General features: G+C 40.2%; 1 protein-coding gene across 2 annotated transcripts in view; it reads left to right on the top strand.

Moving 5' to 3' along the window:
* The window catches only part of LOC131054400 (uncharacterized), a 79,332-nt gene extending 57,402 nt beyond the window's left edge, over positions 1–21,930 (top strand). Inside the window, exons 2-3 of one of the 2 annotated variants that reach the window (XM_059209252.1) lie at positions 21,128–21,320; positions 21,397–21,599. In XM_059209252.1, the coding sequence (XP_059065235.1) occupies positions 21,128–21,320; positions 21,397–21,461 (258 nt within the window). In that variant the 3' untranslated portion in view covers positions 21,462–21,599. Of the gene's footprint in view, positions 1–21,127 lie in introns of both variants that reach the window. The other variant, XM_057988915.2, reaches the window with a different exon arrangement.
* The last annotated feature ends 5,394 nt before the right edge of the window (positions 21,931–27,324 follow it).

The following is a 27,324-nucleotide window of genomic DNA, read 5'->3' as shown; positions in this document are numbered from 1 at the left end:
GTGAAGAATTTAGGTCCTTTGTGAAATTTCACTCTGGACCCTTTGGAAGGGTCATGAGCGAAATTTGACATTTTAGCCTCTCCATCTTATTCATATATGGAATATAACATTTATAAGTGACATTTCCTTATATCTTTCTTCTTTCTTATACTTTAAGTTATATTCCATATATACTGTCAGGATGTTTGAGAGTGGTTTCGGACCTCCAGGAGTTATAATACAAAATCTAGTTTTTGGAGGATTCTTCAATTTTCCAGACAGTCAAATTTCAAGATCAGGATGACATTCGAGACAGCCAAATTTCAAGACATTTGAAGATCAGGGTGACATTCCAGACTTCACCACTCACCAATTTGACTTAACTCAGACCTTCAAAGATGATATTCACTCACCAAGCTTCATTGACCTCCTCAAACTCAAACAACACACAATTAGCAACAAGAGCAAAACTTTGTCCTAAGGAAGACTTTCAAAGATGACCCTAACCCGAAGCATCCACTGACTCACCTTTAGCTAAAACAGAGCCTTCTATCTTAGTGATCCCTCTGGCAACACTCAGCATGCAAAGGCTAATAGACAAAACCCTAAAAGACCTAGAAACAAACCCCAGAAAGCAAAAAAGTAGGGGTCCCCATTTGCAATGGGGCGATGTGTGAATACGTCACAATAGGATGCCACAGGGTGCAATATATGATGGATGGATGTTCTATTTCATCCAGGATTGTTTGAAGGGAACGCTGATCAATTGGTCAAAAATCACAAGTGACAATCTGGATTTTCAGTTGAGGAATGTGGAGAGATGCAAGTCATTCGCCATGACTTCCTACCTGGTGTATCTACTTGCACGATTTGTTACCTACTAAGGATTGATATGCAGAGTTGAAGTCGGGAATGGACAAGGGTAGTTCAGAAGTTATGAATGTTATCCAAAGTTGAACATGTATCAAATTGAAGATTATAAGAGAGTGAATGATGCATTCATTATGTATATAACGTGGATGTTGCAGGGTAGAATCCACAAGAGGTTGTCCAAGGATGCATTCAGTTTCCCACTTTCACATACCTAAGGATTCATGGATTTCAATTCGAACCTTTCAAGCTTCCTAGGTATCCTACAGATAGAATGATATTACTTGAGATGGTGAGACAACTTCTGGAGTTTGATTCCATCCAAAAGGACAAACATAGAACGGGGATGACATTTCCTATTTCAGTAGGGAAGACATTGGAGGTTTGTCAATCCGCTGCAGTGGCTAGCACAACAGTTGAAGAACTTGCATTCTATCAATTTGCAACATATAAGAGAAGAGAAAGATTTGATCCGAATAAGAAAGTTGGAAGGATTAGGGGAGATAGGTTCATTCACAAGGTGGACATAGAAGATTATTGGGCCAACCTGATGGATGAGCAAGCAGTGAAAAGAAGAATGTGGTCCAGAATTGTTGTGACGTATTCACACATCGCCCCATTGTAAATGGGGACCCCTACTTTTTGCTTTTTGGGGTTTGTTTTCTAGGTCTTTTAGGGTTTTGTCTGTTAGCCTTTGCATTTTGAGTGTCGCCAGGGGGATCACTAGGATGGCAGGGTCTGCTTGAGCCAGGGGGAATCAGCAGGTGCTCCAGGTTAGGGTTTCTTTGAAAGTCTCCCTTAAACCTAGTTTTGCTCTTGTTGCTAATAGTGTCTTGTTTGAGTTTCAGGAGGTCAATGGAGCTTGGTGAGTGAATATCATCTTTGAAGGTCTGAGTTAAGTCAAATTGGTGAGTGATGAAGTCTGGAATGTCATCCCGATCTTCAAATGTCCTGAAATTTGGCTAAGTCTGGAATGTCATCCTGATCCTGAAATTTGACTAAGTCTGGAAAATTGAAGAATCCTCCAAAAACTAGATTTTGCATTATAACTCCTGGAGGTCTGAAACCACTCTCAAACATCCTGACAGTATATATGGAATATAACTTAAAGTATAAGTTCTTTCTTCTTTCTTATACTTAAATGTTATATTATATATATGAATCCTGACGGAGAGACCAAAATGTCAAATTTCGCTCTTGACCCTCGAAAGGGTCCAAAGCGAATTTCAATTTCGCTCCTGACCCTTCCAGAGGGTCCAGAGCGAATTCCTCTATAGGACATTCTACTTTGATTAGAACTAGCTCATTCCCAGGCATTATTGAGGGCAAAACACTTATTTGGAGTGAAGAAATGTGAGAGATGAAGTCAAGATTTGAGCCTAAAAGAAATTTCGCTCCTGACCCTTCCAAAGGGTCCAGAGCGAAATTCTTAGAAGACACCTTTTTTTTTCCTTGTTTGCACTGAAAGCCTTGTTCCTTGGTCATGGTGGGGGTAGATGGATATGTTCTTGCCTTAGGGAGTGACTAAAGTGAAGGAGTGAAGGATTTTAGCCTAAAATAGGAATTTCGCTCCTGACCCTTCCAAAGGGTCCAGAGCGAAATTCTTCATAAGCCTCATTTGCTTCCTTGCTTAGACTACCAACCTTGTTCCTTGGGCGTATTTGGAAGGGAAATGATGTGTCTTTGCCTTTCCAAGTGATAGAATGTGAAGGAGTGAAGGATTTTTGACCAAGACAAGAATTTCGCTCCTGACCCTTCCAAAGGGTCCAGAGCGAAATTCATATGAGCCCCTTTTTTCTTCACAAAGCCTTGAAGTGAATGCTAACTTGGACTGGAGGATGATCAGGAGAATCCTAATGAGTTATATCCAAGCCAAAGAAGGGAGGAAAAAAGTGAAAATGAGCCTAGAAGGAGAATTTCGCTCCTGACCCTTCCAAAGGGTCCAGAGCGAAATTCATATTTCCTCTATTTTGCTCTTTAACTTGACCAAGTTTGGAACTTCTAAGGCATGGTTTGGAAGACTTGGATGCATATTTACCTTGGAGAGGAGGTTTGAGGCGATGAAATGATGGAAATCATCCTGGAAGGAGAATTTCACTCCTGACCCTTCCAAAGGGTCCAGAGCGAAATCCTCCATTTGATCTTCTTTTTGCCTTAGGCCCTAGAGTGACCTTGTCTGGAGCTAGTTTGATAGCGAATTGCCTTGATTAGGATGAAAGGAAGTTGAATTGATTGCGTTTGAGGAAGAATTGGATGAATGAAGTGCAAAATCAACCTGGAAAGAGGATTTCGCTCCTGACCCTTCCAAAGGGTCCAAAGCGAAAATACTTATAGCTCTTATTTTCTTCCTTGTTTTGGCTAGGCGTTGGCATGTTGGAGGGTGGATTGGTATGTTCTTGCCTTGAGAGGTAGTTGGACGCTTTGAAAGATGAAGATTTTGCCTAAAACATGAATTTCGCTCCTGACCCTTCCAAAAGGTCCAGAGCGAAATTCTTTATTAACCTCATTTGCTTCCATGCTTGGGCTTCAAACCTTGTTCCTTGGGTGAAGAGTGATGGAATTTTACCTTGCAAATAAGATTGGGATTGAAAAGATGAAGAGTCAAGTCTAGAATGAGAAATTCGCTCCTGACCCTTCCAAAGGGTCCAGAGCGAAATTTCACAAAACCACTCTTTTCCCTCAATTTTATGCCAATTAGGATTGGAAGTGTCCTTATGTGTGACTTTGACTTGCTAGTGATTATCGAATTTGAAGGAATTGAGCCAAGACAAGAATTTCGCTCTTGACCCTTCCAAAGGGTCCAAAGTGAAATTTCTAAAATCACCTATTTTCCCTTCAAAGCAAGTCAAATCCTTGGTTTTTTTGGCTTGGATGGGTGTGAAGTGGCGTGACCTTGCCTTTGAAGGTGGATGGAAGTGAGAGGAATGAAAGAATAAGCTCAAAATATGAATTTCACTCTTGACCCTTCCAAAGGGTCTAGAGCGAAATTCCTTAAAACTACCTTTTCCTTTCATTTTTATGCCAAGCTAAGCCTAGACCAAGGTGGGAGAAGTTGGGAGATGCCCCTAGGATTGCCCTTGAATGGATTGTCACCTCTAGAAATGAAGATTTTAAGCTTGGACAAGGATTTCGCTCCTGACCCTTCTAAAGGGTCCAGGGCGAAATCCTAAATAGGTCCTGTCCCTGGCCATGATTTTGAGCGAAATTCTCCTTATTAGCCATTTTTGAGGCCAAGTAAGTGTTGTCAAGTTGAGAAAAGGATTCAAATGGAGAATCGAGTAATAACAAAGTGAAAGAAATGGAGTTGAGTGAGGGAAAACAAGCAAAGAGAGAAATTCGCTCCTGACCCTTCCAAAGGGTCTAGAGCGAAATTCTCCAAATCAATCATTTTCTTCTTGAGTGAAGCCAAAGCATTGATTCCTATGGCATGGTTGAAGGTGGAGTGAGGTATTCTTGCCTTGTTAGGTGAATTGAAGTGAAGGAAGTCAAGAAATAAGTCTAAAGCTTGAATTTCGCTCTTGACCCTTTCAAAGGGTCTAGAGCGAAATTCTCAATTTCACCTAACTTACCCATAACCAAGGTCAGGACATGGATCCCTAGGCTTTGGAGAAGAGAAAACTAAGCATATGCTTGCCTTGGGAGGAATTTTGGAGTAAAGGAGTGATAGAATTGTCTTGGAATGTAAATTTCGTTCCCGACCCTTCCAAAGGGTCTAGGGCGAAATCCCTTATAGGTCCTGTCCTTGGCTAGGGTCCAGAGCGAAATTTTATGGGGCTTGTCCCTAGGAAGGATCTCAAGTGAACTTCATTTTGATGACTCTTGTTGATGTTTTAAGGTAGAAAATGCTATGTTGAATGAATTTATTATGTGTCCTTAATCATCCTTGGTTTATTTTGCAGATGGAAGAAGACCAGGCCAGGGCATGGACGACCACTTCTAGTCCGTCATCATCAAGGACGTTCCACAGGCAAAAGGGGAAGACTCAAGATGCTTTGAGGCATTGGATGACTAGGAGTGTTCAAGGAATTCAAGTTAGCCTTAAGACCTCATTCTACCACAAGATAGCAAAGAAAGGCTTTGCCAACACTTCAAGGTGAGGTGTACTTCCGGAGAAGGATGACTTGACAGTCAGGAAACCTCATTAGACACATGGGAGTCAAAGAAAGGCACACCGTTCATCAAGCACATTAAAGGCAGAGGAGGATCAACCAAGGTCAATGCAACAATACGTTGAAGAAGCAGATAGTTTCAGAAGAGTTAATCAAAGTTAACTTTTCAGCATCATCAAATTGAATATTAAAAGAGGAACGAGCAAGTACTAGACAAGGTGGCATCCCAGTCATCATTCCTCCAGTCGGATTGGTCCACCTCAGCATGACTAGATTCAATGTACCTAATTTATTGGAGGCGGCACAAACTTTGATGTACCTACCCTTGCTTCCTATTGGCCCTCACCTTTGGAATGTAATTTTTTAATTGGCTAAGGAAGTTTGTTGTAACAAACCCTAATTAGGGTTTCTAACTTGTAATCCTAGCCATTGGTTCTAAGTCAATCAGAGCCATCAATTTGTAAAGGGCTCCCTATATAAAGCCCTGGCTCCTCATTTGTAAGGGTTAATAGTGGGTTAATAGAAAATAGTCAGAGATTGATTAATATAGAATAGATAGTCGTTTCTTTGCAATATGCATGGTCTCTTGTTGAATCTTCATTTTAGATGATAGATAATTAAATTGAATGAAAGAAGTTATTGGATGCACTCCCGTGGAATCCACCTAGTCCAAACCACTAGCCTTTTGTTGACTGTAAGTGCGCCTTGCGTGGTCAACTGGCATAGAACGAGCTTAATCCTGAGTCGTAACACCTCTGTTGTTCATGCATTATCTTGAATGGTGATTAGTATCTGATGGTGTACGATTTGAACATATTTGAAACATCCCTTAGAAGATCGCACTGAGTTGGTGTTGAATTGTTCAACCTGATGGTGAAACCCAGCCCAGTAGGACTCCACCTAGTCATTCATCCATCTCCTCGCATTCTAGGTCTTAGAGTAGACTTCCTGAACCCTGTATCTTTTGCCATTTCTTTATCTTCCAGTTAGTAAATAGGACTTGTGATTCTAGCAAATCAGACGTTCAGGTCATCGAATGTAAGTCCCCTTGTGATTTCAGCATAACCACATCGTACCGCAAAGAGCTTTTCCACACGTAGAGAACCTACATATCAGAACCTTGGAGTTACTTCGACTGATCCTTCGGCGAGATCTTCAGCTGTCGGGAAAATTTGTTCAAGAGAGGATAAGGTACCTTTAGGTATTTTATTCTGTGTTTGGTCGTGTACAAAAGACACAACAACAAGAATGTCCGTGGATTTCATGAGGAAGTGTGGACTTTTCCTCATTCCTGATCAGATATTAGATGACAAGGATCATACACATCCACAATATGAGAATGAAATGAAGAAGGCGATTCCATTGCCTAATTGGTCATAACTAGAAGTGACAGATTTGAATGTATTGATGAGAGAGGTCTCGAGTTTCTCTCAAGGATGGGTAGATAGTCAGATGAACAAGTTAGTTGACATGGGTGTTATCTTCACTTATGAAAAGATGAAACATGAGGAATCCGCTTCTGAAGATGATCAAAGAACTATCAGTGACATAAGGATTCATGCGGATGAGGAGAGTCAATCTCCTAAACGAAGGAAGAACACACCAGGAGAAATCAAGGCTAGAGGGAAGAAGATTGAGGAAGTTAAGAAGAAGCAATAGACTATCATTCCTCCGCCTATCATTCCTTCACCTTCCCTCAGTGTCTCATCAATCAAGGAAGTTGAAGTGCTAGAACAAAACAAAGAGTTTGAGCAATGTTCCAACACAGTGATATTACCAGAGAATGTTAAGGATTTACATGCCACAACTAAATCCGCTCCACCTAATGAAGATGATGATCAACCGGGATCCCCTACTGTCCTTTTGGAGGTTAGTTTGGGAAAGAATGTATATGATTTGACTAGGGATGATACTAATGATGATGATGATGTTATCTCGGCGTTGAGGGAACTTGATCGAGAGATATGTCTCGATGATGGTATGGAGATGGCCGCTATTCCTGATTGGCTGATGAGGAGTATGGAGAAAAGTAAGATGGTAGAGGTGCAATCGATTGACGACATTGATGACTACTTAGCTAGGAGCAACAAGGAGAAAGAACCTAAGAAAGATGAGATTTTGTCACATATAGCTAGAGATGAGACATGAATGCGGATTGCATAGGTGGCTGTTCCTATTGGGGATGTGACGAAGGATGTTGCTACTCCCACAGATTTCCAGATTAATTCATTTTCCCTTCTCTACTGTGTGTAGGAACAGGTACAAAGCAGCAATTTTTAGGATCGACATTATTCACAGAGATGAACAGGTTCCCTTTTAGATTGCGAAAAGTTTGGAGGACCAGGGCGACTGCAACCACGGTCTTGACAATTCAAGTCGACCTTCTGGGAACAGATCCAAACATTCATATAGTGCTCGGATCCAGGTTCGTGGCTCCGTCTGACGACTGTGGTTCACTGATTATGCATAATTACTTCAATTTACACACATTTACCGTAATTTCAGCATTATTAATTAAATCAATTCAATTTAAAGGGAAAGAAGAGTAATATCTAAAACCCTTGGAATCTGATCAGAATCTAGATTTACCAAGCCTACATCTATCAAACTCCATCTTTCTCTAATGTATTGGTCCCTAAGCAAAACTTATTGGTTTTACTACATTAATGGGTGAAACCCTAATTTTTCACCTTTACACATAAGATTTGATGGAGGTTTGCTCACCCTTAGGTGCATGCTCTTTCTTTGAAAGAGCCTTTTTCAGAACTTTTCCTACCGTTGGCTTATGCATCTGGGGTCTAAGATGTCAATTTCATCCATAGGGTTCACTTGATCATCTTCTGTGTCATCTTGGTACAAATCTTCACATGGTCTTGTTGATGTGTTTTTTATGCACATGCGAACACAGAATAAAATACCGAAGTATCTTATCCTCTCTTGAACAAAGTTCCCGACTGCTGAAGATCTCGCTGAAGGATCAGTCAGAGTAACTCGAAGGTTCTGTTATGTAGGGTCTCTACGTGTGGATAAGCTCTCTGTGGTATGATGTGATTTTGTTGGAATCACAAGGGGACTTACACTTGATGACTAAACGTCTGACTTGCTTTGAACATTGCTGGAACACAAGATTTCACTAGCCTAGATTTTTTGAAAAAAAGGAAAAAAGGATGAGGGCGAGGAAAGGATCTAATTCTGACACTAAGAATGTAGGAGCAATGAATGATCTTTGATGAAATTCTAACTGTCTTGTTTTGACATCCCAGGACCATCTCCACAAGGTTAGTGCGATCTTCGGAGGAAAGCTTTATGATGTTCAGATCATCGCTACAGGCATAGACACCATCAGGCTGATGCATATCAGTGAAGAAGCGACGATTGAAGTTAAGCTTAAGCTGAATGATTCCAGTTGACTACACAAGGCAAGTATGCAATCAACAAACTGCTAGTAGTATGGATATACGAATTTCACCATCAATCAAACACTTTTCTTCCACTCATCTAATAACATGAAATCAAATCTGAGAAGTATAGAGACCGTGCAAATTGTTGAATCGACCCATAGATTTCACCATTTCTTCAATAAAGTTTTACAAGTCTTTTACAACAACATCTTGGCAACAATCTTTGCCCTCTCTTTCTATTCTACTCTAACTATTTCTTATTCTCTGACTATTCACTACTAGCTATTCTAACCTCTATGAACTAACTATTCACTTTCTAACTACTCACTAACTATCAGCCTTTACAAATGAGGAGCCAGGGCTTATATAGTGCCCACAAAACAATTCAATGGCTAAGATCAATTTGAGATCAATGGCCGAGATTTTACAATAAAAACCCTAATTAGGGTTTGTTATAACAAAGTCAATTCTGACAAATGAAATAATTGCATTATTTGGACACGTCTTCTCTGGAATATTCGACCAATGGATGGCCGAGGTAGGTACATCGAAGTTTGTGCCATCTTTGAGGAGTTAGGTACATTGAATTTGGACACGCTGAGGTGGACCAATCTAACTGGAGGAGTGATGATTGGGATGCCACCTTGTCTTTCTTTCAAGTGTTGGACTGGAAGAGGTTGTCCTTGATGAGGCTGGGCTGGAGAAGGTTGTCCTTGTTGATGCTGGGCTGGAGAAGGTTGTCCTTGTTGATGCTAGGTTGGAGAAGGTCGTCCTTGTCCTGGCCTGGTCTTCTTTCATCTGCCAAAACAAACCAAAAGATGATTAAGGACACATGATAAATTCATTTCAACATAGCATTTTCAACTTAAATCATCAACAAAAAAGATATTAAAATGAAGTTAGTTCAAGACTCTTTCCAGGGATAGGCCCTATAAAAATTTCGCCCTAGACCCTCTGGAAGGGTCAGGAGCGAATTTTGTATTCCTGGCTCATTTAGACCTCTTTTCAACGTTACCTCATAATTAGCTCCTCGCCCAGCCCCAACAAGGTGAAAAATAACAGTTTCAAAGGATTTCGCCCTGGACCCTTTGGAAGGGTCAAGAGCGAATTTTGCATTTTTGGACAAATTCCATCATGTCTCTACTCCAAAATGCCTTCTAAGGCAAGCATACACTATCCTTTTCTTCACCAAAGGCTAGGAATCCACAAGTTGACCTTCCCCATGGGCAAACTAGGTGATTTTGGGAATTTCGCTCTGGACCCTTTGGAAGGGTCAGGAGCGAAATTCACCTTTTAGGTCACAACTCTTCATTTCCTTCACTTTAATTCATCTTGCAGGGCAAAGTAACATCATTTCAACCTCAACTACGCCTTAGGACTCCAAGTCTTGACTTGACACAAGGAGGAAATAGGTGAATGAAGAATTTCGCTCTGGACCCTTTGGAAGGGTCAGGAGCGAATTTCTTTGCTTGTAGCTCATTTTTCATCATTTGAACTTCAATCCACCTCACAAGGCAAGGAAACGCTTTTCTTCTCTCATCCAACCCAAGTTTATCTTGATTTTGCAAGGCAAAATAGGTGATTGAAGGATTTTCGCTCTTGACCCTTTGGAAGGGTCAGGAGCGAAATCCTTGGTTTGGGCCAATTTCCATCATTTTTCAAAACCAACTAACTTCAAAAAGGCAAGAACATGTCTCCTCGCACCCATCCGAGCCATGAAAATCTAACGCTTGACTAGACTTGCAAGGAAAATAGGTGGCTTTAAGATTTTCGCTCTGGACCCTTTGGAAGGGTCAGGAGCGAAATTCACCTTTTGGCTCAAATCCTTCAAACTTGATAATTATTGACCACTCAAGGACATGCCTAAGGACTTCTTTAATCATGATCCACACTAGATTTGGCATGAAACTAAGGGAAAGATAGGTTTTGCACAATTTTGCCTTGGACCCTTTGGAAGGGTCAGGAGCGATTTTCCTTTTCTAGCCCAAAATCATCATTTTTTCAATCCCAATCTTCTTTGCAAGGTGAAATTTCATCTCTTTTCGCCTTAGGAACAAGGTTTTGAGCCCTAGCAAGGTTGAAAATATAGGTTTGGAAGGAATTTCGCCTTGGACCCTTTGGAAGGGTCAGGAGCGATTTTCCTTGCTTGGGCTTACTCCTTCATCATCTTGTCTTGAATCCTTCACTCAAAGCTAGGCAATGGTCTTCTTCTTTCACTCCACCCAAGCTTGGTTTGCTTTTGCAAGGCAAAATAGAGGTTTTTAGGATTTTCGCTCTGGACCCTTTGGAAGGGTCAAGAGCGAAAATCTTGTTTTAGGGCTATCTTGCCATCCTTCCAACTTCAAATCACTTCCAAGGCATAGAACATCTTGTCTTTCTCCTTCCCATGGTATAAAATCCAAAATCTTATCTTGAATTGCAAGGAAAAAGGAGGATTTTAGAAATTTCGCTCTGGACCCTTTGGAAGGGTCAGGAGCGAAATTTTCATTAGGCTTTCAATTTTGCACTCTTGGCAACCAAAATTCATTCTAAGGCAATCCAAATGCCTTCTCACACCCTTGTCCTAGCTTGGCCTTGCCCAAAATTTTGAAAAAACAATGTTTTCAAGGATTTTCGCTCTGGACCCTTTGGAAGGGTCAGGAGCAAAAATCTTGTCTAGGCTCAATTCCTTCATCATTCATGGTCTTCAACAACTTAAAGTCATTCTTAAGGGCATGCTCTTCTTGATTTTGCCTCATCCCACACTTGACCTAGCAAAAAACTTGATAGCAAAAGAGGTTTTGAGAAAATTCGCTCTGGACCCTTTGGAAGGGTCAGGAGCGAAATTTTCATTTTTGACCCAAAATCATCATTTTCTAAACTTGAAACTTCTTTGCAAGGTAGGATTTCGTCTTTCATCACCCTAGGAATAAGATTTCATGTCCAAGAAAGGTCAAAAGGTAGGTTTATAAGGAATTTCGCTTTGGACCCTTTGGAAGGGTCAGGAGCGAAATTTCCTTTCTTGGCTAAAATTCTTCATTTCCACAATCTTCTAATCATCTCCAAGAACTTCAACATGTTCATACTTCATCTCATCAGGCCTTGGACATCAAATTTTGGCCAAATATGGGAAGAAACGTGTCTTAGGTTGATTTTCGCTCTGGACCCTTTGGAAGGGTCAGGAGCGAAAATCTTGATTTAGGCTTTAATTGCTCATTTTTCCAACTTCAATCTTCTCCTGGAGGCAAATATAGATTGTTTTCCACTTGAGGAACCAGGTTTTAAGCCCATTCAAGGTAGCAAATGAGGATTATAGTGAATTTCGCTCTGGACTCTTTCCAAAGGGTCCAGAGCGAAATTCACTATAATCCTCATTTGCTACCTTGAATGGGCTTAAAACCTGGTTCCTCAAGTGGAAAACAATCTATATTTGCCTCCAGGAGAAGATTGAAGTTGGAAAAATGAGCAAGGGTCAGGAGCGAAATTCCTAATCTTGGCCAAAATCCTTCACATTTCTTCATTCCATCACCTCAAAAGGCAGAGACATGTTATTTCCTTTCCAAATTCGCCCATGCAACAAGGCTGGTATCCAAAACAAGGGAGCAAATAAGGCTTATGAAGAATTTCGCTCTGGACCCTTTGGAAGGGTCAGGAGCGAAATTCCTACTTTTGGACAAGATCCTCACTTTTCAAAACACTTCTCAAGGCAAGAACACATCAAGTCTCACACACGATGCCTAATGAACCAACGCCCATCCAAAACAAGGAAGGAAAATGAGAGTTATAAGGATTTTCGCTCTGGAACCTTTGGAAGGGTCAGGAGCGAAATTCCTCTCCCAGGCTAGAATCCATCATCCCAAGGTCTAAAATCTCCTCTCCAAGGCAAAGTTGCATCAAACCTTCTCAATTATGCCTCAAAAGTCTACAAACTTGGTCAAGCTAAGGAGAAAAATAGAGGAAATAAGAATTTCACTCTGGACCCTTTGGAAGGGTCAGGAGCGAAATTCACCTTAGGCCATGATCCTGACTTCATTTTTTTGCATTTCTTCATTCAAACAAGTGCTTTTGCCTTCATTCAAGCCTAGGAATGCATTAGTTCTAGGTTTTGGTCAAAGTAGAATGTCTTATGGAGAATTTTGCTCTGGACCCTTTGGAAGGGTCAGGAGCGAAATTTGACTTTTTGAACTCTCCGTCAGGATCATTTGATGGAATATAACATTTAAGTATAAGTGACACTTATACTTTAAGTTATATTCCATATATACTTCCAGGATGTTTGAGAGTGGTTTCGGACCTCCAGGAGTTATATTGCAAAATCTAGTTTTTGGAGGATTCTTCAGTTTTCCAGACTTAGTCAAATTTCAGGATCAGGACATTCCAGACTTAGCCAAATTTCAGGGCATTTGAAGATCAGGATGACATTCCAGACTTCATCACTCACCAACTTGACCTAGCTTGGACCTTCAAGAATGATACTCACTCACAAAGCAAGACCAATTAGCAACAAGAGCAAAACCAGGCCCTAAAGAAGACTCTCAAAGAAACCCTAATTCCGGGGCCCTGTGGACTCACCTTGGCTCAAGCAAAGCCGACCATCCTATTGATCCCCTGGCGACACCCAAAATGCAAAGGCAAAACCCTAAAAGACTTAGAAAACAAACCCTAGAAAGCAAAAAGCAGGGGTCCCCATTTGCAATTGGGCGATGTGTGAATACGTCACAACAGGTCTCTTGGGTGTAGCTTGTTTGGAATCGACAAATGGAGATACCACCTTAGTTGTGTCATGGTTATTCCGTTCGTCTACCACTTTTGGCATAATTTCGGCTGAAATTTCCTTGATCCCCCCATTCCCATTTGGGACCTCCAAAGTGTTATGCAATTGGCTTTCACCTTCTTGATCTCTAGTCTCCACAACTGTTGTTGTGCTATCGGGGCCACCTTCCTGAACTTGTTCCTCAACCAACTTTGATTTGGAATGGTTTGTGTCTTGAGGTTGCGGGAACTCTGCAAGATTATCTTGCTGAATCTGATTAGCCATGTCTTATTCTATTCTAAGGAAATGTGTTTAGCTCCAGTTGCTAATGGAGAGATGCTTTCTTGAAGATTCGAATTTGCTACTTCTTTTCCACTGAACTCTTTGCAATCAGACCGAGTCTCCTTTTTGAGGTTCTGTCTGTTCGCCCAATTTCGGTCTGCCAAAATACGCTCCATCTTTTTAACTAGGTCTTCTTGTTGTTACAGTAAGTTGGTTGTGTAATATTCTGAGAGTAACTACTGTAAGCCTTGACATTCATTGAATGAAATACCGCTTTGTTATGTCTGCTTCTGAGAAATCTGATTCTGCTGAGTAAAATCCTGCAGTTTTGGGACATCTGATCTAAACTGGACGCCAATGAGTCTCAACTGAATAGTTGAAGTATCAATATAATTGGCAAGTTGTATTCCCATAATTTTTCCATGTTTTCTTGTTATGCAGTAATAACTAGCTCAGGAAGAGGGACCTTACATTGGTATCAGAGGTAGACAACTTGCCAGCCTGTGGATCGATTTTGCAATGCAGATATAACCCATGCAAGGGAGTGAAGAAATCATGAGTAACTGAGGTGAACAGGCAATTCTTCAGTTTGTCATTAGCTGTAAAACACGGACTTGTTTAGAGAGTTCAAATCCTCCATGAGAAAGTCCATGGTGGAAATAGTTCAGATCTTAAGAGAAATGAAATCATCAATGGAATGCCTCTGGACCAAACAGAATATGGTAGAAGGGAGCAATTCAATCAATGATAGGGGTCTCAATCAACTCTCCTATAAAGACATCCTGGGTCAAATTTTTGCACAGGGAAGAAGGTGGTCCATTTGAGGACAAGCAACAATTACCACTTCGCTCAAAAGATGAAATGGCAAGGTATCTTGAAGATTATAATGCTTTAAGTCAAACAATTTGTAATACATCTTTTGATAATTGCGAAGAGGAACCCAAGAGGAGAAAAATGAGTGTTGGTGAAGAAAGAGGAAAAGCCAGTGTCAAAACGAAAAGAATTTGCTAAGAAGGAGATTAATGAGCTTGAGTCTTAGAATCCTGAAGAACAGTCAAACACAGCAAAAGACTGATAAAGTTAAGGTGGAAAAAGCATTAGTTGTTGAACACGAAGAGGTCAAGAGAGAAATATGCATTCCAACCCATGAACTACCAATCAATCTACCAGAAGGATAGCCATTGCAGCAAGTAATTATTTTTCACAGTCACCATGGTGAAGAGCATGCAAGTAAGGAGAATGTCTTAGTTGATTCTGATGCTGATATTCTAAGTCATAAGGGTGATTGTGTTGGAGTAAGTCTCTAAAAAGGGTCTAACTCTAAAGAGGTTAACAACTCTAATTACCCCTATAATTTCAGGTCAAGGTATGGGGACAGTAGCACAGATCTATTTCAGTTTTTTTGACATGAAAAACTTCCATATCTGGAAATTGTGAAGGGGTACAAAAACTCTTTTGTCCAAAAGTGCCTATACACTTTGATATGGGATCTGGGAGATCCTCTAGGATATTTAGAAGTTTGATTTTGCCTCCTTGTCTCTTGCAACGTTTAAAGAGGACTCAACCTATGCAGTCTAAGGAAATGTGTAAGCACAGTGCACTTTTTTCACCGATACTGGAAGTTTGGCAACTAGCTTATCAAACTGAGTTCCAAGATGCCATGAATATGAAGTAATCCAAACACCATATTTACCTAAAGAAACTATATCAGATGAAAGGAAATTTTATACTTTTACTGGAATAGAGACATCACAACTTTGTACAAAGACAAGAGGAGATAGACAAGCATGGATGCAAAGTGTACCACAAAAGAGACACTTCATAGCAAATGGATTTATTTAGTTGCCTTGAGAAAGTCTCAGTGAACAACAATTTCAAGAGAAGTATGGAGAAATAACATATGTCTGATTGGAAGGATAAGCTGGCTATATGCAGAAAATAATGGTGAGTTTGATCAAGAGGATTTGTCTTTCCTAGTTGTAGACAAAGATTTTAATGGTCTCATTGCAGAAGAGGGCATAGTGGTTGGAACTTGGAACTACAAATGATGTTGAATTCTGAGCATATTTCTACATATTACAACAAAAGTGAACTGGTCAATGAAGGTATGCTATCTGTTCATAAACAAGAAGAAGAAAGGTGCAAAGTCAAGAACAGTTTATGTTAGGAAAATGGAAGACAAGATTTATGTGTGATGGGAACTTATGCTAATAGTTTAAGAAGTGACATGGTAAGCGCAAAAAGTTTTCAATTGCCATCATTTCAATATCTGTTGCTGGGTGTTTCACTTCATTCGACCAGAATTTCTTTCAGTAGGATTTGCATGGAAGTATGATGAATGCTCTTCAAGTTTTGGAAATGACAGTACAAATGACCAAACAGCAAGGTTGGAGGATAAAATTAAAACATTGAACACGGAATGGGTCATTATTCAGCAAAAAGACTTGAGGGAGGAGTCAATGCAAGTGTTATATGACAGAATTTCTCCATGGAACAATCATCACTTAACATAGAAAAAACTTGTTTTATTCCTTTAAAAGATAAAACTGTTTTCTTTCTAAAAAACTGAGATATGATTTGTTTTCTTGTTTTTTTTCTTTATTTTGTTGTTTTATTTTTGTCACAATCCAACAAGTTGCCTCCAGTTTCCGCTTTTCTCTTTCCAAGGTTCATTGAGCTCTTTGGCTTGATCCGCAGGCTGGCAAGATCAATGCTCTAATACCAATTTGTAATTTGCCTATTGGGGGTATTCCCGATTTCATACCCATAAACAATATTAGTCACTAAAAACCAATATTACAAATACTAAAGATCAAGGAATTATGATAATACTCAAATCAATACATCACACCATCGTTAATATTCAGATCAATAAATCATAGCATATTCCTTGCAGTCAATGACATTGTGAATTCCTTTGAAAGCTTGCAAATGGCAATTATTGAGAAGTCATCCATGACTTGCTGAGAGTATGAAAGGTGGGCTGTCCTTCCATCTCTCAGTCACCTTGGAGGCTTGACATCCTCCTTGATCAAGCCCAGGAGCATGGAAGGTTGTTCGTCCTTCCAACTCTTGTTCAGTTGGATAAGAGCATGAAAGGGGGGCCGTCTTTTCATCTCTCGTGGACTTCGAAGGGATTTCGTCCTTCTTATTTGCAAGACACTTCCACAAATTCAAACTGATTTCTCAAGGAATTTGCTAGATTATTGCTAACGACCTCTTGATGAATTAACAAGTTTCTTCTCAAATGACCGCAACAAATTATTTTCTGCTTTGGTTTTTATAATCTGAATTAATTGTACTTGTGGTCAATAGATGTCTAAATTGATTTCTCAATGATCCCTCCACAAATGTATTGTACTCCTTATACCTACAAATGAGAGGGAGTCACACTTCTTCATTTTGTAATGGACACCTCTTTTCATATGTGCTGCTTGAAATATGTTTTGTCTATTTGCTGATCACAATATTCTCTTAGTCGGCCCTCTTGCTATCCTTTATTTCGTCATCTAGTTTATTGTGCAATATGACTGCAATCTGATAATTATACTCTCTTGGTCACCCCTCTCTTTAAATAAATCGCTAATTTATAATTCTTGGTCAGCCTAAATATTAACTTCTCACCTAGGCTTTATTCAAAAAGGTTGTGAATCCTTGGCAAGCGCATGACATTTTACCATGGAAAGAGTTTAAATTATCGATTTGAGACTACTCAATGCCCTAACGAGACAAAATGTCCATTTAATGTTGCCTACCTATGATTTGCTGAGGAAACCTGAAGAAATTTGGTGAATCTTTGATGGTGAACCATGTCCTGGCGGCCTGCACTTCTTGATTTCTAGTTCTATGCTAAAAATCAAGGCAAAAACCGGATTAAATAATGATTTTTTCACATGTTAAGTGTTTCACAATGGATTGGTGGAGAGGAAGTGCATTTCCAGGGCTATTTTTTTTGTGATTTTTACATGATTTAAACTGTTGAAATTGTTTGAAATCGTAGGTGATTAAATCATGATTTTTGGGTGTTGAAATCGCGGTGGCTGTCTAGTTTTTTAAAAATCATGATTTTTTGTGATATTTTAAGGATTTATGCTTCTTGTTTTGAATTCGTTTTCACATAAGAGAAGCCAAGCGGTGCAACAAAAGCTTGGTGGTGAGTATTTATGGCAGCCTTTAGTTTTGTGTGTTTATGGATATTTTCATGCATCATCAAATCAAAGAGGATCATCGTGAGAGTGAATTGTATGTTTTTTTTTGGCAGAAGTTGGTTCATTTGACAAGTACATGATTCAAACTCTATGGCACGGTGATACTTGAACATTTAGGTTTGTAATTACTTGTGGGCAAGCAATTTTCAGAAGGTGGACTGTCTTGTTTTTGTTTTAGACAAATAATTAATAATATTATTTTTAGTCGGGCCCATTTATTTCTATTTATGGGGGCAACAAAAGCTTGGTGGTGAGTATTTATGGCAGCCTTTAGTTTTGTGTGTTTATGGATATTTTCATGCATCATCAAATCAAAGAGGATCATCGTGAGAGTGAATTGTATGTTTTTTTTTGGGCAGAAGTTGGTTAATTTGACAAGTACATGATTCAAACTCTATGGCACGGTGATACTTGAACATTTAGGTTTGCAATTACTTGTGGGCAAGCAATTTTCAGAAGGTGGACTGTCATGTTCTTTTTTTAGACAAATAATTAATAATATTATTTTTAGTTGGGCCCATTTATTTCTAATTATGGGGGCAACTTAATAATAGTTAAATTAAAATTAAAGCCGTGTTAAACATTAGTATTAAACCAAAATGTATTTTTAAATACTTAAAATAATAATAAAACTAAGTTGTCGAACTGAGTACAAGCACGAGTATTTGGGTACGGTACACCAACATGAAAATACTTTTTTGGGAGTTGGGTATATTTGGGTACAATCATACAAATTAAAAATAAAAATAATATATATATATATATTAATTATAAATTTATGTATGTATGTGTTGTATGTGATATGTGTTGCTTTTGGATTTGATTGTGTGAATGTTTTTTCATCAACGTTTCGGATCACACTTTGTCTCATCCTAATGATGGATCACGAAGCATTAATGTATTGTATGTATTGATGTATTACATACTAGGCCATAAACATAAAATGTCTCTTCGGAAGACAAGATTTGGAGCATTTCATAATTCACCAAGTGCTGGGTATAACCTATGCATTCATCAACGTACCCCATGATAGTGTAAACAATCCTCTATTCAATCTCTCATTGATCAAGATTTATTTTGTTTCTTTCCTTGTTAATCACAAAAATACAAACAAATTGAAAATCGAGCACTGTTTAGGGTTTCAAACAAATGAAATGCATCAAAATTTTTTCTTACTGTTGGCAATATCATGAAAATGCCATGTTAGAGATGGATTTGCTAGGGTTTGCTAGATTTTTATTTGAAATAATTTGAATGGAAAAATTGTGAAACCAGCTTGAATCTGCAACCGCATCGTCTCAAAATCTGATTTGGGACATTTTGTACTTGGGATCGTCATGATTTTCTACTGATTTATTTTTAAATACGTGGAGTTCCGGAAATCCAAGGGCCTGATTTGTAAATGTATATCAAGGAGGTGCCTAGCTTCATTTCATTACCAAGATTCATTTTGGCATTGCAAATTTGAGTTGGCATCCAAGGACAAACACTCTTGGCTATTTTCAGAGGTTTAGGAGGATGAAAACCCTCTTGAATCTTCATTTCTGGATTTGAGGACAAAAACCATCACATCCACCTAGGGCATCCTGACATGGAGGTTGCATTGGAGCGAAATTGGACAAGTTTATGTGAGTTTCTAGCAGTTTGATGATTGAGATTTGCAAGGAAATATTTTACAATGTCAACAAGGTTCATCATTGGCAGTTTTCAGTCATTAATTGTTGTTTCATACCGTGCTGTACTATTCCTGGGCATTTTATACATCATTTTAGCATTTTGAAGGGGTAATCAGCTTCATAGACCCCAGCACCAGCTGTACCAGCACCTGGGAGGACAGTTTCTGCTGCTGTGCAGCACTTTCCAGCAATTTTTTTTCTTTAAGTCATCTGCTGCTGCTGTACACCTCCAGCAGCTTCCCAAACCACCCATTTCTGCACTCTTGGTGGCCATACATTCACTTGTGCCTGCACAGATCTGTAACGCCCATATCTGCCACAAAAAACAGAGAGTTTCAGCTCTTCTAATCTAACCACTATACAGCTGTACGATCTCCTAGTGAGTGATTTTAAAGAGTAAAACAAAACCCTAGAGATGTATTTAGTCAGTCGATTAGATTTATGAATTTCCAGACTGCTGCAATAATTAAGACTAGGATTTCCAGGGTTGTGAATTGGCTTAAATGGTGTGACTATTTGCATGTTGCATTCAGTACAATTCAGATCTGGGTTTGCAAATGATATTATTTGTCCAAATTATGCATTTCCAGCAGTTTGTAGTTGTGATCAGCATTGAAGTTGGTTCCAGTTTTCTGTAATTTTGTAAATTTTCAATAAATTTCAGAAAAAAACAGAAATACAAAGGCGGTTGTGTGTTGGGGACATTACAGATGATGAGACAAATTTTTATCCTTTGACCTTAATGCTTCAATTGCATCAGGATCAAGAAAGACTTACCCAAGCACATCATTCTATTCCATTTTATTGAGCAGAAGTATTTACCCATAAGAAAAATTATCATGATGCATGTTTGTTTCGTGTCTGAGGTATCAAAAAGTCACACCTGAAGCAAATTGCACATTTGTGCAAATATAGGACACTGAGCATCATCATAAACTGCAATATGTCCGCTTCAGAAAAACATTTCCAGTGATGAAAAAATTCCTTCAAAACTTTTTTTACAGGCAAAGTTCTATTCAAGGATCTGAAATTAACAAGGGCATTCATGTATCGTCAATTCCTTTATGGTGACCCTTGATCAGATTCAAGGTCTGCAAGCAACAAGATGTGAATTGTAACATAAAGTTTCGGCTCACAAATAAGTTTGATTTCTACAGAAAAAATAAAATTATATTTACAAATTACAAGTAGAAGTTGATGCTAGGATTTACTATCTAGAATGAAGTGCCATACCAATGGAACAGAAACATTATTCAGAGTTTTCATATCCAAGCACCAGTACATAATATTGAGCTTTTAAGATCACAATTGTTCTTCAATGCACCAATTCTTCTCTGTAGAGAAGTACAGATGAAAACCTGGATATTACTACAACTGATTTTTGATGTAAATGGGACATGCAAGACTCATCTTTAATGGCTCCTACACTACCCATAGATCTACAAGGAGATTTTACGGTGACGACCTCATCTTCCTGATACTGTGTTATCCATTACTTGCTCAAAGATACAAGAAGAAAACTGTAGATCATGAAGATCAAAGTACTCATTGCCATCGTGTATGCCATTGCTATGTACATAGATTCGTACTGTAAAGGACTTTGTGTCACTATTATTTTCAAGTTCCTTCAGAAACTTCTCTCTAAAAATTATTTTCTGTAAAATGATTGTTTTTCTGCATGTAAAATGTACTGCATGAGTACGTGTGGATAACTGATCCTATTTCAAGATTGAAAACATGTAAGCCTGATCTAAATGTCCCTGCTAACTATGTTGAAAATTTATAGACTTGGAAAGTTGAAAAAAAGACAATATAATAATTGATTTTGTTGCTGATAGCCTGATACTACTTGGGTCATTGCTTTGTGAAGCATATTGATGCAGAGGGAAAAGAAGAAGCTGAAAATCATGGTACAAGAACAAACATGAAGGCAGAGCTACAAGAACAAGAGAAGCCACCTAGAAAGGCTGCATCCGTCTTCAGTAATGATGAGTGGAAAGATCTTTCTTATAGTACAAGATGTTCAGAAGCAGCCTCCTCAACTACTGAAAATATTACTAGAGGTATTTCTGATAGTAATTTAATTGAAAACGAAAGTTTAACATTAATGATGCAAAGCCAAAAAAATTCTTTTTCTAGTCCTCCAGGAAAGCCAGATGATATTGCACAAAACATGCTTGATCTTCTATTGGGTCCATCATTAATGTACTCTCAAAATGAAGATAAAAAACCCAAACTTCTCTTGGAAGAGTTGAATTCTGTTACTCATGTAACTGAAGCTGACCATAGAACTGAAGAAGCTCCCATCTTTAAAAAGAAAAGCAGTCTGAGGGACAAGGTAACTATGCTTTTAAGTTGACATTTACTTGACATGCGTGTATGTAAATCCTCTTCCCAGCAGTATTGCTTATATGTGCAGATAGAGAGCTCATTGAATATCAATATGATCATATGTACAAATGTAGCATATGTACAAACCTTTTTACCAATCAATTTTAGGTGGTTTGTCGCTTTACATAAAGGAATATTAGATAAGTATTGCTTATGTGTGCAGATAGAAAGCTCATTGAATATCAATGTGATCATATGTACAAATGTAGGCATATGTACAAACCTTTTTTACTAATCAATTTTAGGTGGTTTGTCGCTTTCCATAAAGGAATATTAGATATGTGTAAAGCAGTTTGCTCTGTACGACAGTTTTACTAAAATTTGTTCCTTTACAATGCTTAAGCTTTAAAATGAACCAATCCTGTGTAGAGCAACTGGTGCCCATTATTCTGCCAAATAACACTATGTATAACCTATTATAATTTCTACACTTATATGCACAGTTTCTTATAAAATTCTGTAGATAGAGCGGCTTAGTAACAACCATTTAGCAGGAGCCATGTTATTGTTCTTATCGTTTTAAATAATGTTTGTTATGTTTGGGATGAGCTTTAAATGTTAGATACTATTTCCATCGAAAACTATATGTCAAGAATATAATGAAGTGATGCTAAGATTAATTTTGTATTAGAATAGCTAGCATAGAAGTTACGAAGTATTATTTTAAATGATAGAAATAGAAATTACTCGAGAGGCATATCCGACAGCAAGGTGGGGAATTGTAATGGTTCACAAAAACTATTTAGAGCCTGACATTGTTTAACTACAAAAACTTCAAAATTTTAAAGCTATATAAATAATCAAAGCAATAAGATCTCTACAATCCATTCAAATATTGTTAGTAGTTAGTAGTTTCTGGATTTGATTGTATGATATTTTTTTGACCATCAACGTTTCGAATCACACTCCGTGATTCATCATCGGGATGCAAGAGAACTCAAGGAGCTGTAAAATAATGAGTTGCAGACCCAGACAAAAATATAAAGAGAGAGGAGAGGTGAGAGCATGAGGATCAAGGAAAATAATAAATAGCTCACAGCCCCAAAAATATATCTAAAAAGCTACAATAATAATGAAAGAAAAAGAAAGATAAATAAAGAAAATTAATAAAGAAAATAAAAATAAATCAAGAACAAATAAATAAAAACACACACACACACACACACACACATATATATATATATATGCAAACAAATATATATACATATACATAAACAAATCTATAATGAACAAGACAAATAAATAAATCAAGAAAAATATACCACTTTTAAATTTTTTTTTTTTTTTTGGTAATTTAATTTTCTAATATAATTGTCCAGAGAGTCTTCAGCTCGGGTCCCGTGCCTCTGGGATCACCCTTCATCCTTCTCGGTTTGCCTCGCTCGAGAGTCTCCCGTTTTGGTCTCGTGCCTCTCGAGTCGCCTGTCTGGCCTCTCGGGTCCCCTTCCATCTTCTCGAGTCCCTCTCCGGACTCTCAGGTGTCCTTCCGGCCTCTCGGGTCCCTTGTGCGCTTCTCGTGGTAGGGTTTCAATTTGGACCCGTTGATGGCAAGTCTATTTTCAATGGCCATCCGAAGACCTGGAACCATAAATTCTATAGGGACCACGGTCTCCTTCCCGTACATAAGAAGAAGAAGAATAAAGATTTTGAAGGCTGCGGCCTTCCACACAGGGTTCCAATCATTGCCGACATGAATGATCTTGGGATTATCTATGTCATCGAGGTTTGTCTCCTTCAATTTTACCTCTTGATACTTGATGGGTTCTTCCTTCGGGAACTGGTGTGCGGTGGTGTCACTCACACGAGCGTCTCTTTTCCAATATTTTGTGTATTTCGGTAGGTACACCTCCTCTATTACTTGCTCTGGTTCCTCTACTTCGAGCCTGTAGCTCTGGAACATTTCGTAATCCTCCATTTGCCAGTGAAAGAGCCCGTTCAATGACCCCGTCTCATCTTCAGAGCACTCTCCTAATTTGAGAATCCCTTCGTCGCTGGGCTCCAAGCCGCCCCGTCCTTCGTCCCTCTGGTCGTCTTCTCCTTCACCCTCCGATTTCGAAGATGATGCCAGTTCCTTACTAACCAACTGTGTCCCAAGGTCTATGATAAACTTCCTTCCTCCATTCTCCATAGACAGAGTGTTCTTCTTCTAGTTGTGGGTGGCCTTGGCTGCCACCAACCACCCTCTCCCTAAGATCGCATCATACCCTTTTTTCTTTAGTGGGATTACCACGAAGTCCAGTATGAAGGGTTGTGCCCCGATGGTAACTTGCTGGCCCATCAGTGTCCCGATGGGTTTGATTCCATGCTGATCTGCTCCCAGCAGATTGAATGTAGATGGCCACAACGTCGACTTCCCCAGCTTCTGCCAGGTTTCTTTTGGAAGAACATTCACTCCCGATCCACCATCGACGATGGTATCGGTTAGAATGGTGCCAAGGATACCCATCTCCACAATGGACGGGTTTCTTCCAGTGTTATCTGCTAGTCGTCTGGGGTCTATTGTAGACCCCCAGGAACATCCGTGCGGTGGTTGGTATTGGTGCGTGGTTGGGAGAGATTATTTAGCAACGCCGTTCGTAATTGAGGCATCGTTTGGAGGAGATCGTGCACCTTCACAGGCACCTCCAGTTTTAAAATTTTATTAAGTATAGCCTCCTCCGCCTCCGGTCGGCTGGAAGTACCCGCCGTACGCTTCGCCTTTGCCCTCTCGCATATCTCTTTCTCAATTTCTTCCCGTGCTTCTCATACCCTTCGCTTCTTCGTCTCCGGGTTTGGGCACGTTGCTTGTCTGGCTTGGGCGCGGGTTATGGCCAACACTTCCTCTTCTTTGGTTTCCTCGATATTGAGCAAGTTGACGCCAGACTTCGGGCAGGTGGCGTCTTCATGGTCTCCCGGTCCGCACCATTTGCACAAATATTGTGTGGCCTCTCCCTTCGGGCAGTCTCGGGCAAAGTGCCCCCACTGGCTGCACGCTCTGCATTGTATCATCGGTCGGCCTGTGGAGTTGTTTTGGATCCGGCTCCTTGTATTGTTATTGTTGTTATTGTTACTTCGTCCCCTCCATCGGTTATCTCGGTAGCCTCCCGATGTTGCATTGTTGTTTTGCTTGGGAGCTGCCGGTACCGCCTGATGTAGTTGGTTGTTCCTGCGTAAGCAATACTTGTTGGTTTCGTGTTTTCATGTTGTAGGGGCATTCTCTGGTGGGATGCCCCATCAACTGACATATATCACAATAGGCCTTCTTTGGGCAGGAGCCTTTCGTGTGGCCGTCCGTGTTACATTCCGTGCACCAAAGCTCCCCTTCGTCGGTCTTGCTCGAACCTCCCTTCATAACCTTCAGCTCTTTCATCATCCTCAGCATGTCCTTCTGCAGGGCTTGCACCTTTTTGCCGAACTCGCCATCGCTGCTGCTTCCCTCGGAAGAGTCATCATCCTCGGACGAGCTATCCTTCTTTTTCTTCTTGGATGTCTTGGCCTCGCTCTCGAGATCCATCGCTCTATTATATGCATCTTCGTACGAGGTTGGTGGAACAATTTTCATCTTCTTCCGGAGGGAGTGTTTCAGTCCTCCACGAACCATCTCTTTTTCAACCCATTCGCTGGTTGACTCTCCATTTTCCCCAACAGTTCCTTGAGTCGCTGACTATAGGCTCGGATTGTCTCGTTTTTGTTCTACTCTGTGCCATAGATTTCGGCTACTATTTCATTGTCATCTCTGAGGAGGCGGAACTCTATCTCGAACTCCTTCTTTAGGTTGGGCCATGTGCCGACTTTGGCCTTGTCCGTATCGGAGTACCAGTCGATGGCCACTCCCCTTAAGGTTGCTGGAAATTGTGTTACCCATTTGTCTTGGTCGGTAACACCGTTCGTTGACCATATGGTTTCGCAAGTGCGGCAATGGCAGACGGGATCTTCCTTCCCGTCGTCGTTGAACTTCGACAACTTTTGTTTACTGGCCATTGATGGGGTTCGTGTCGCCTGTCGTGCACCTGCACCACTCCCACCCGTGCCGGTGGTGTTTGCTGTTTGCGTGACTGGGGGTACGGTGGTTTGTACTCGCGTGCTTGGTGTGATGGGTCCCAAGAGGGGGTCCTTCTTGCCGTGTGCCTGTGCCTCCTCCGCACCTATAGTCGTACGGTTGCCCTCCCCTCTATTCTCACCCTCGTCGTCTGTTCGCTCCCTTCGGTGGTCCTCCGTGTGCGGTGTAAGGGATAAATTCCTGAATTGATCCTGGGTCTCTTTGACCAGATTTCTTCGTAGCGTCGTTTCCTCCAAAAATTCTTCGTAGCTTCTCACCCTACGGTGTTCTGGCGACACGTAGAAATCTCCTTCGGCTTTTGTTCCTGCACCCTCCGTGACACCTCCTTGGTTCCCTTCGGGCAACCCTTTGGTAGATCGTCCTTTGGCAAGTTGCCTCAGCGTCCGTCTACGTTCTACTTGTTGTTCCAGAATTAGGTCTCTCTGTGCGGCCTCCCACTCCTCACTTTGTGCCTTCTTATTTCTATCCTTATTTAATAAGTTGGGCATTAATTCCCGTACATAATGTAGGAGTGTTCTTTATTCTGCCCCTGAGGCTCAAGTTTCAAGTTTCCCGTCGTCGCTTGCCATTACGGTCCTCTTCCCAGTGACGGTTGTTTTCTTCGTACTCCTGGAGGACCTATTGGCGTCACTCCTCACGTTGGGTTTCCTCCCTTCGGTGCTGGTGGGCAAGGGTTTGCTTGGGCTAGGAGACGCGTGAGTTGGTGCAACAACCTATTTGCCGCTGGACTGACGTTGAGAGCGTCCCAGACTACACCTTCGGGTACCTCTTCATGTGTAGCCTCCCCTCATACGAAAGTCTCTATAGCCGCTTGGAACCGGATCACGAAGTCGCCTGTCAATGCGTTCTCCCCTTCGTAAACTTCTCTCAGTTGGCTATCATCCCCCTCGATGCTATTGCCAATGGGCTGGCCCATTATCCTCCGTAGCCGATTCATGCTTCGTGGCTACCCAGATTCAGACGACAATGGCGCCAGATGTTTATCCCGTGGGGTGTGTTATTAATATTGCATATCAACAGTTAGATGATAACCATAGGATAGAATAGTAACCAGGAACTCAGAGCAATGCTTTCATTAATGCCAAAATGTCTAGTACAATAATCATTCTCTTCATCAGTGTCTCCAACAACAAGTACAAGAGCATATATAAAGACACGGTCGAGGGTTGCAGTTACCACCCATGAGGAACCGTCGTGCAACAGACAACTACCCTCGGCGACACTAACATACTTAACCAACGTAGCTTAACAAGTAGTACAAAGCCCATTTTACGACCAACATGCATATATGTGTGTGCGCATGCTTGTGTCTATATATATATATATATAACAATTAAAAACAACAATAAAAATTAAAGGAAAACCTAGGGAAAGAAATCCCAAATGAAAGAACTAAAAAATACTAAAAACAAAAACCAAGAAAAGAAACAAAACAAAATAAAATTAAAAAAAACCAAAGGAAAAAAAGAAGCAAGGCGGGATAAAAACAAGCAGAACCAGAGGACGGGGGAGAGAGTGGAGGAGGGGAAGGGGGGGGGGAGGAGGAGGGGAAGGGGGGCGACGGGGGCCAAGCCAATAAATAAATAATTATTTATTGCTTTAAGTATTATTCACTGTAAAGTTCAAAATGGAAATAA

Source organism: Cryptomeria japonica, chromosome 7 (genome assembly GCF_030272615.1).
Source record: "Cryptomeria japonica chromosome 7, Sugi_1.0, whole genome shotgun sequence".
NCBI lineage: Eukaryota > Viridiplantae > Streptophyta > Pinopsida > Cupressales > Cupressaceae > Cryptomeria > Cryptomeria japonica.
This window is presented reverse-complemented; position numbering and strand designations above follow the sequence as displayed.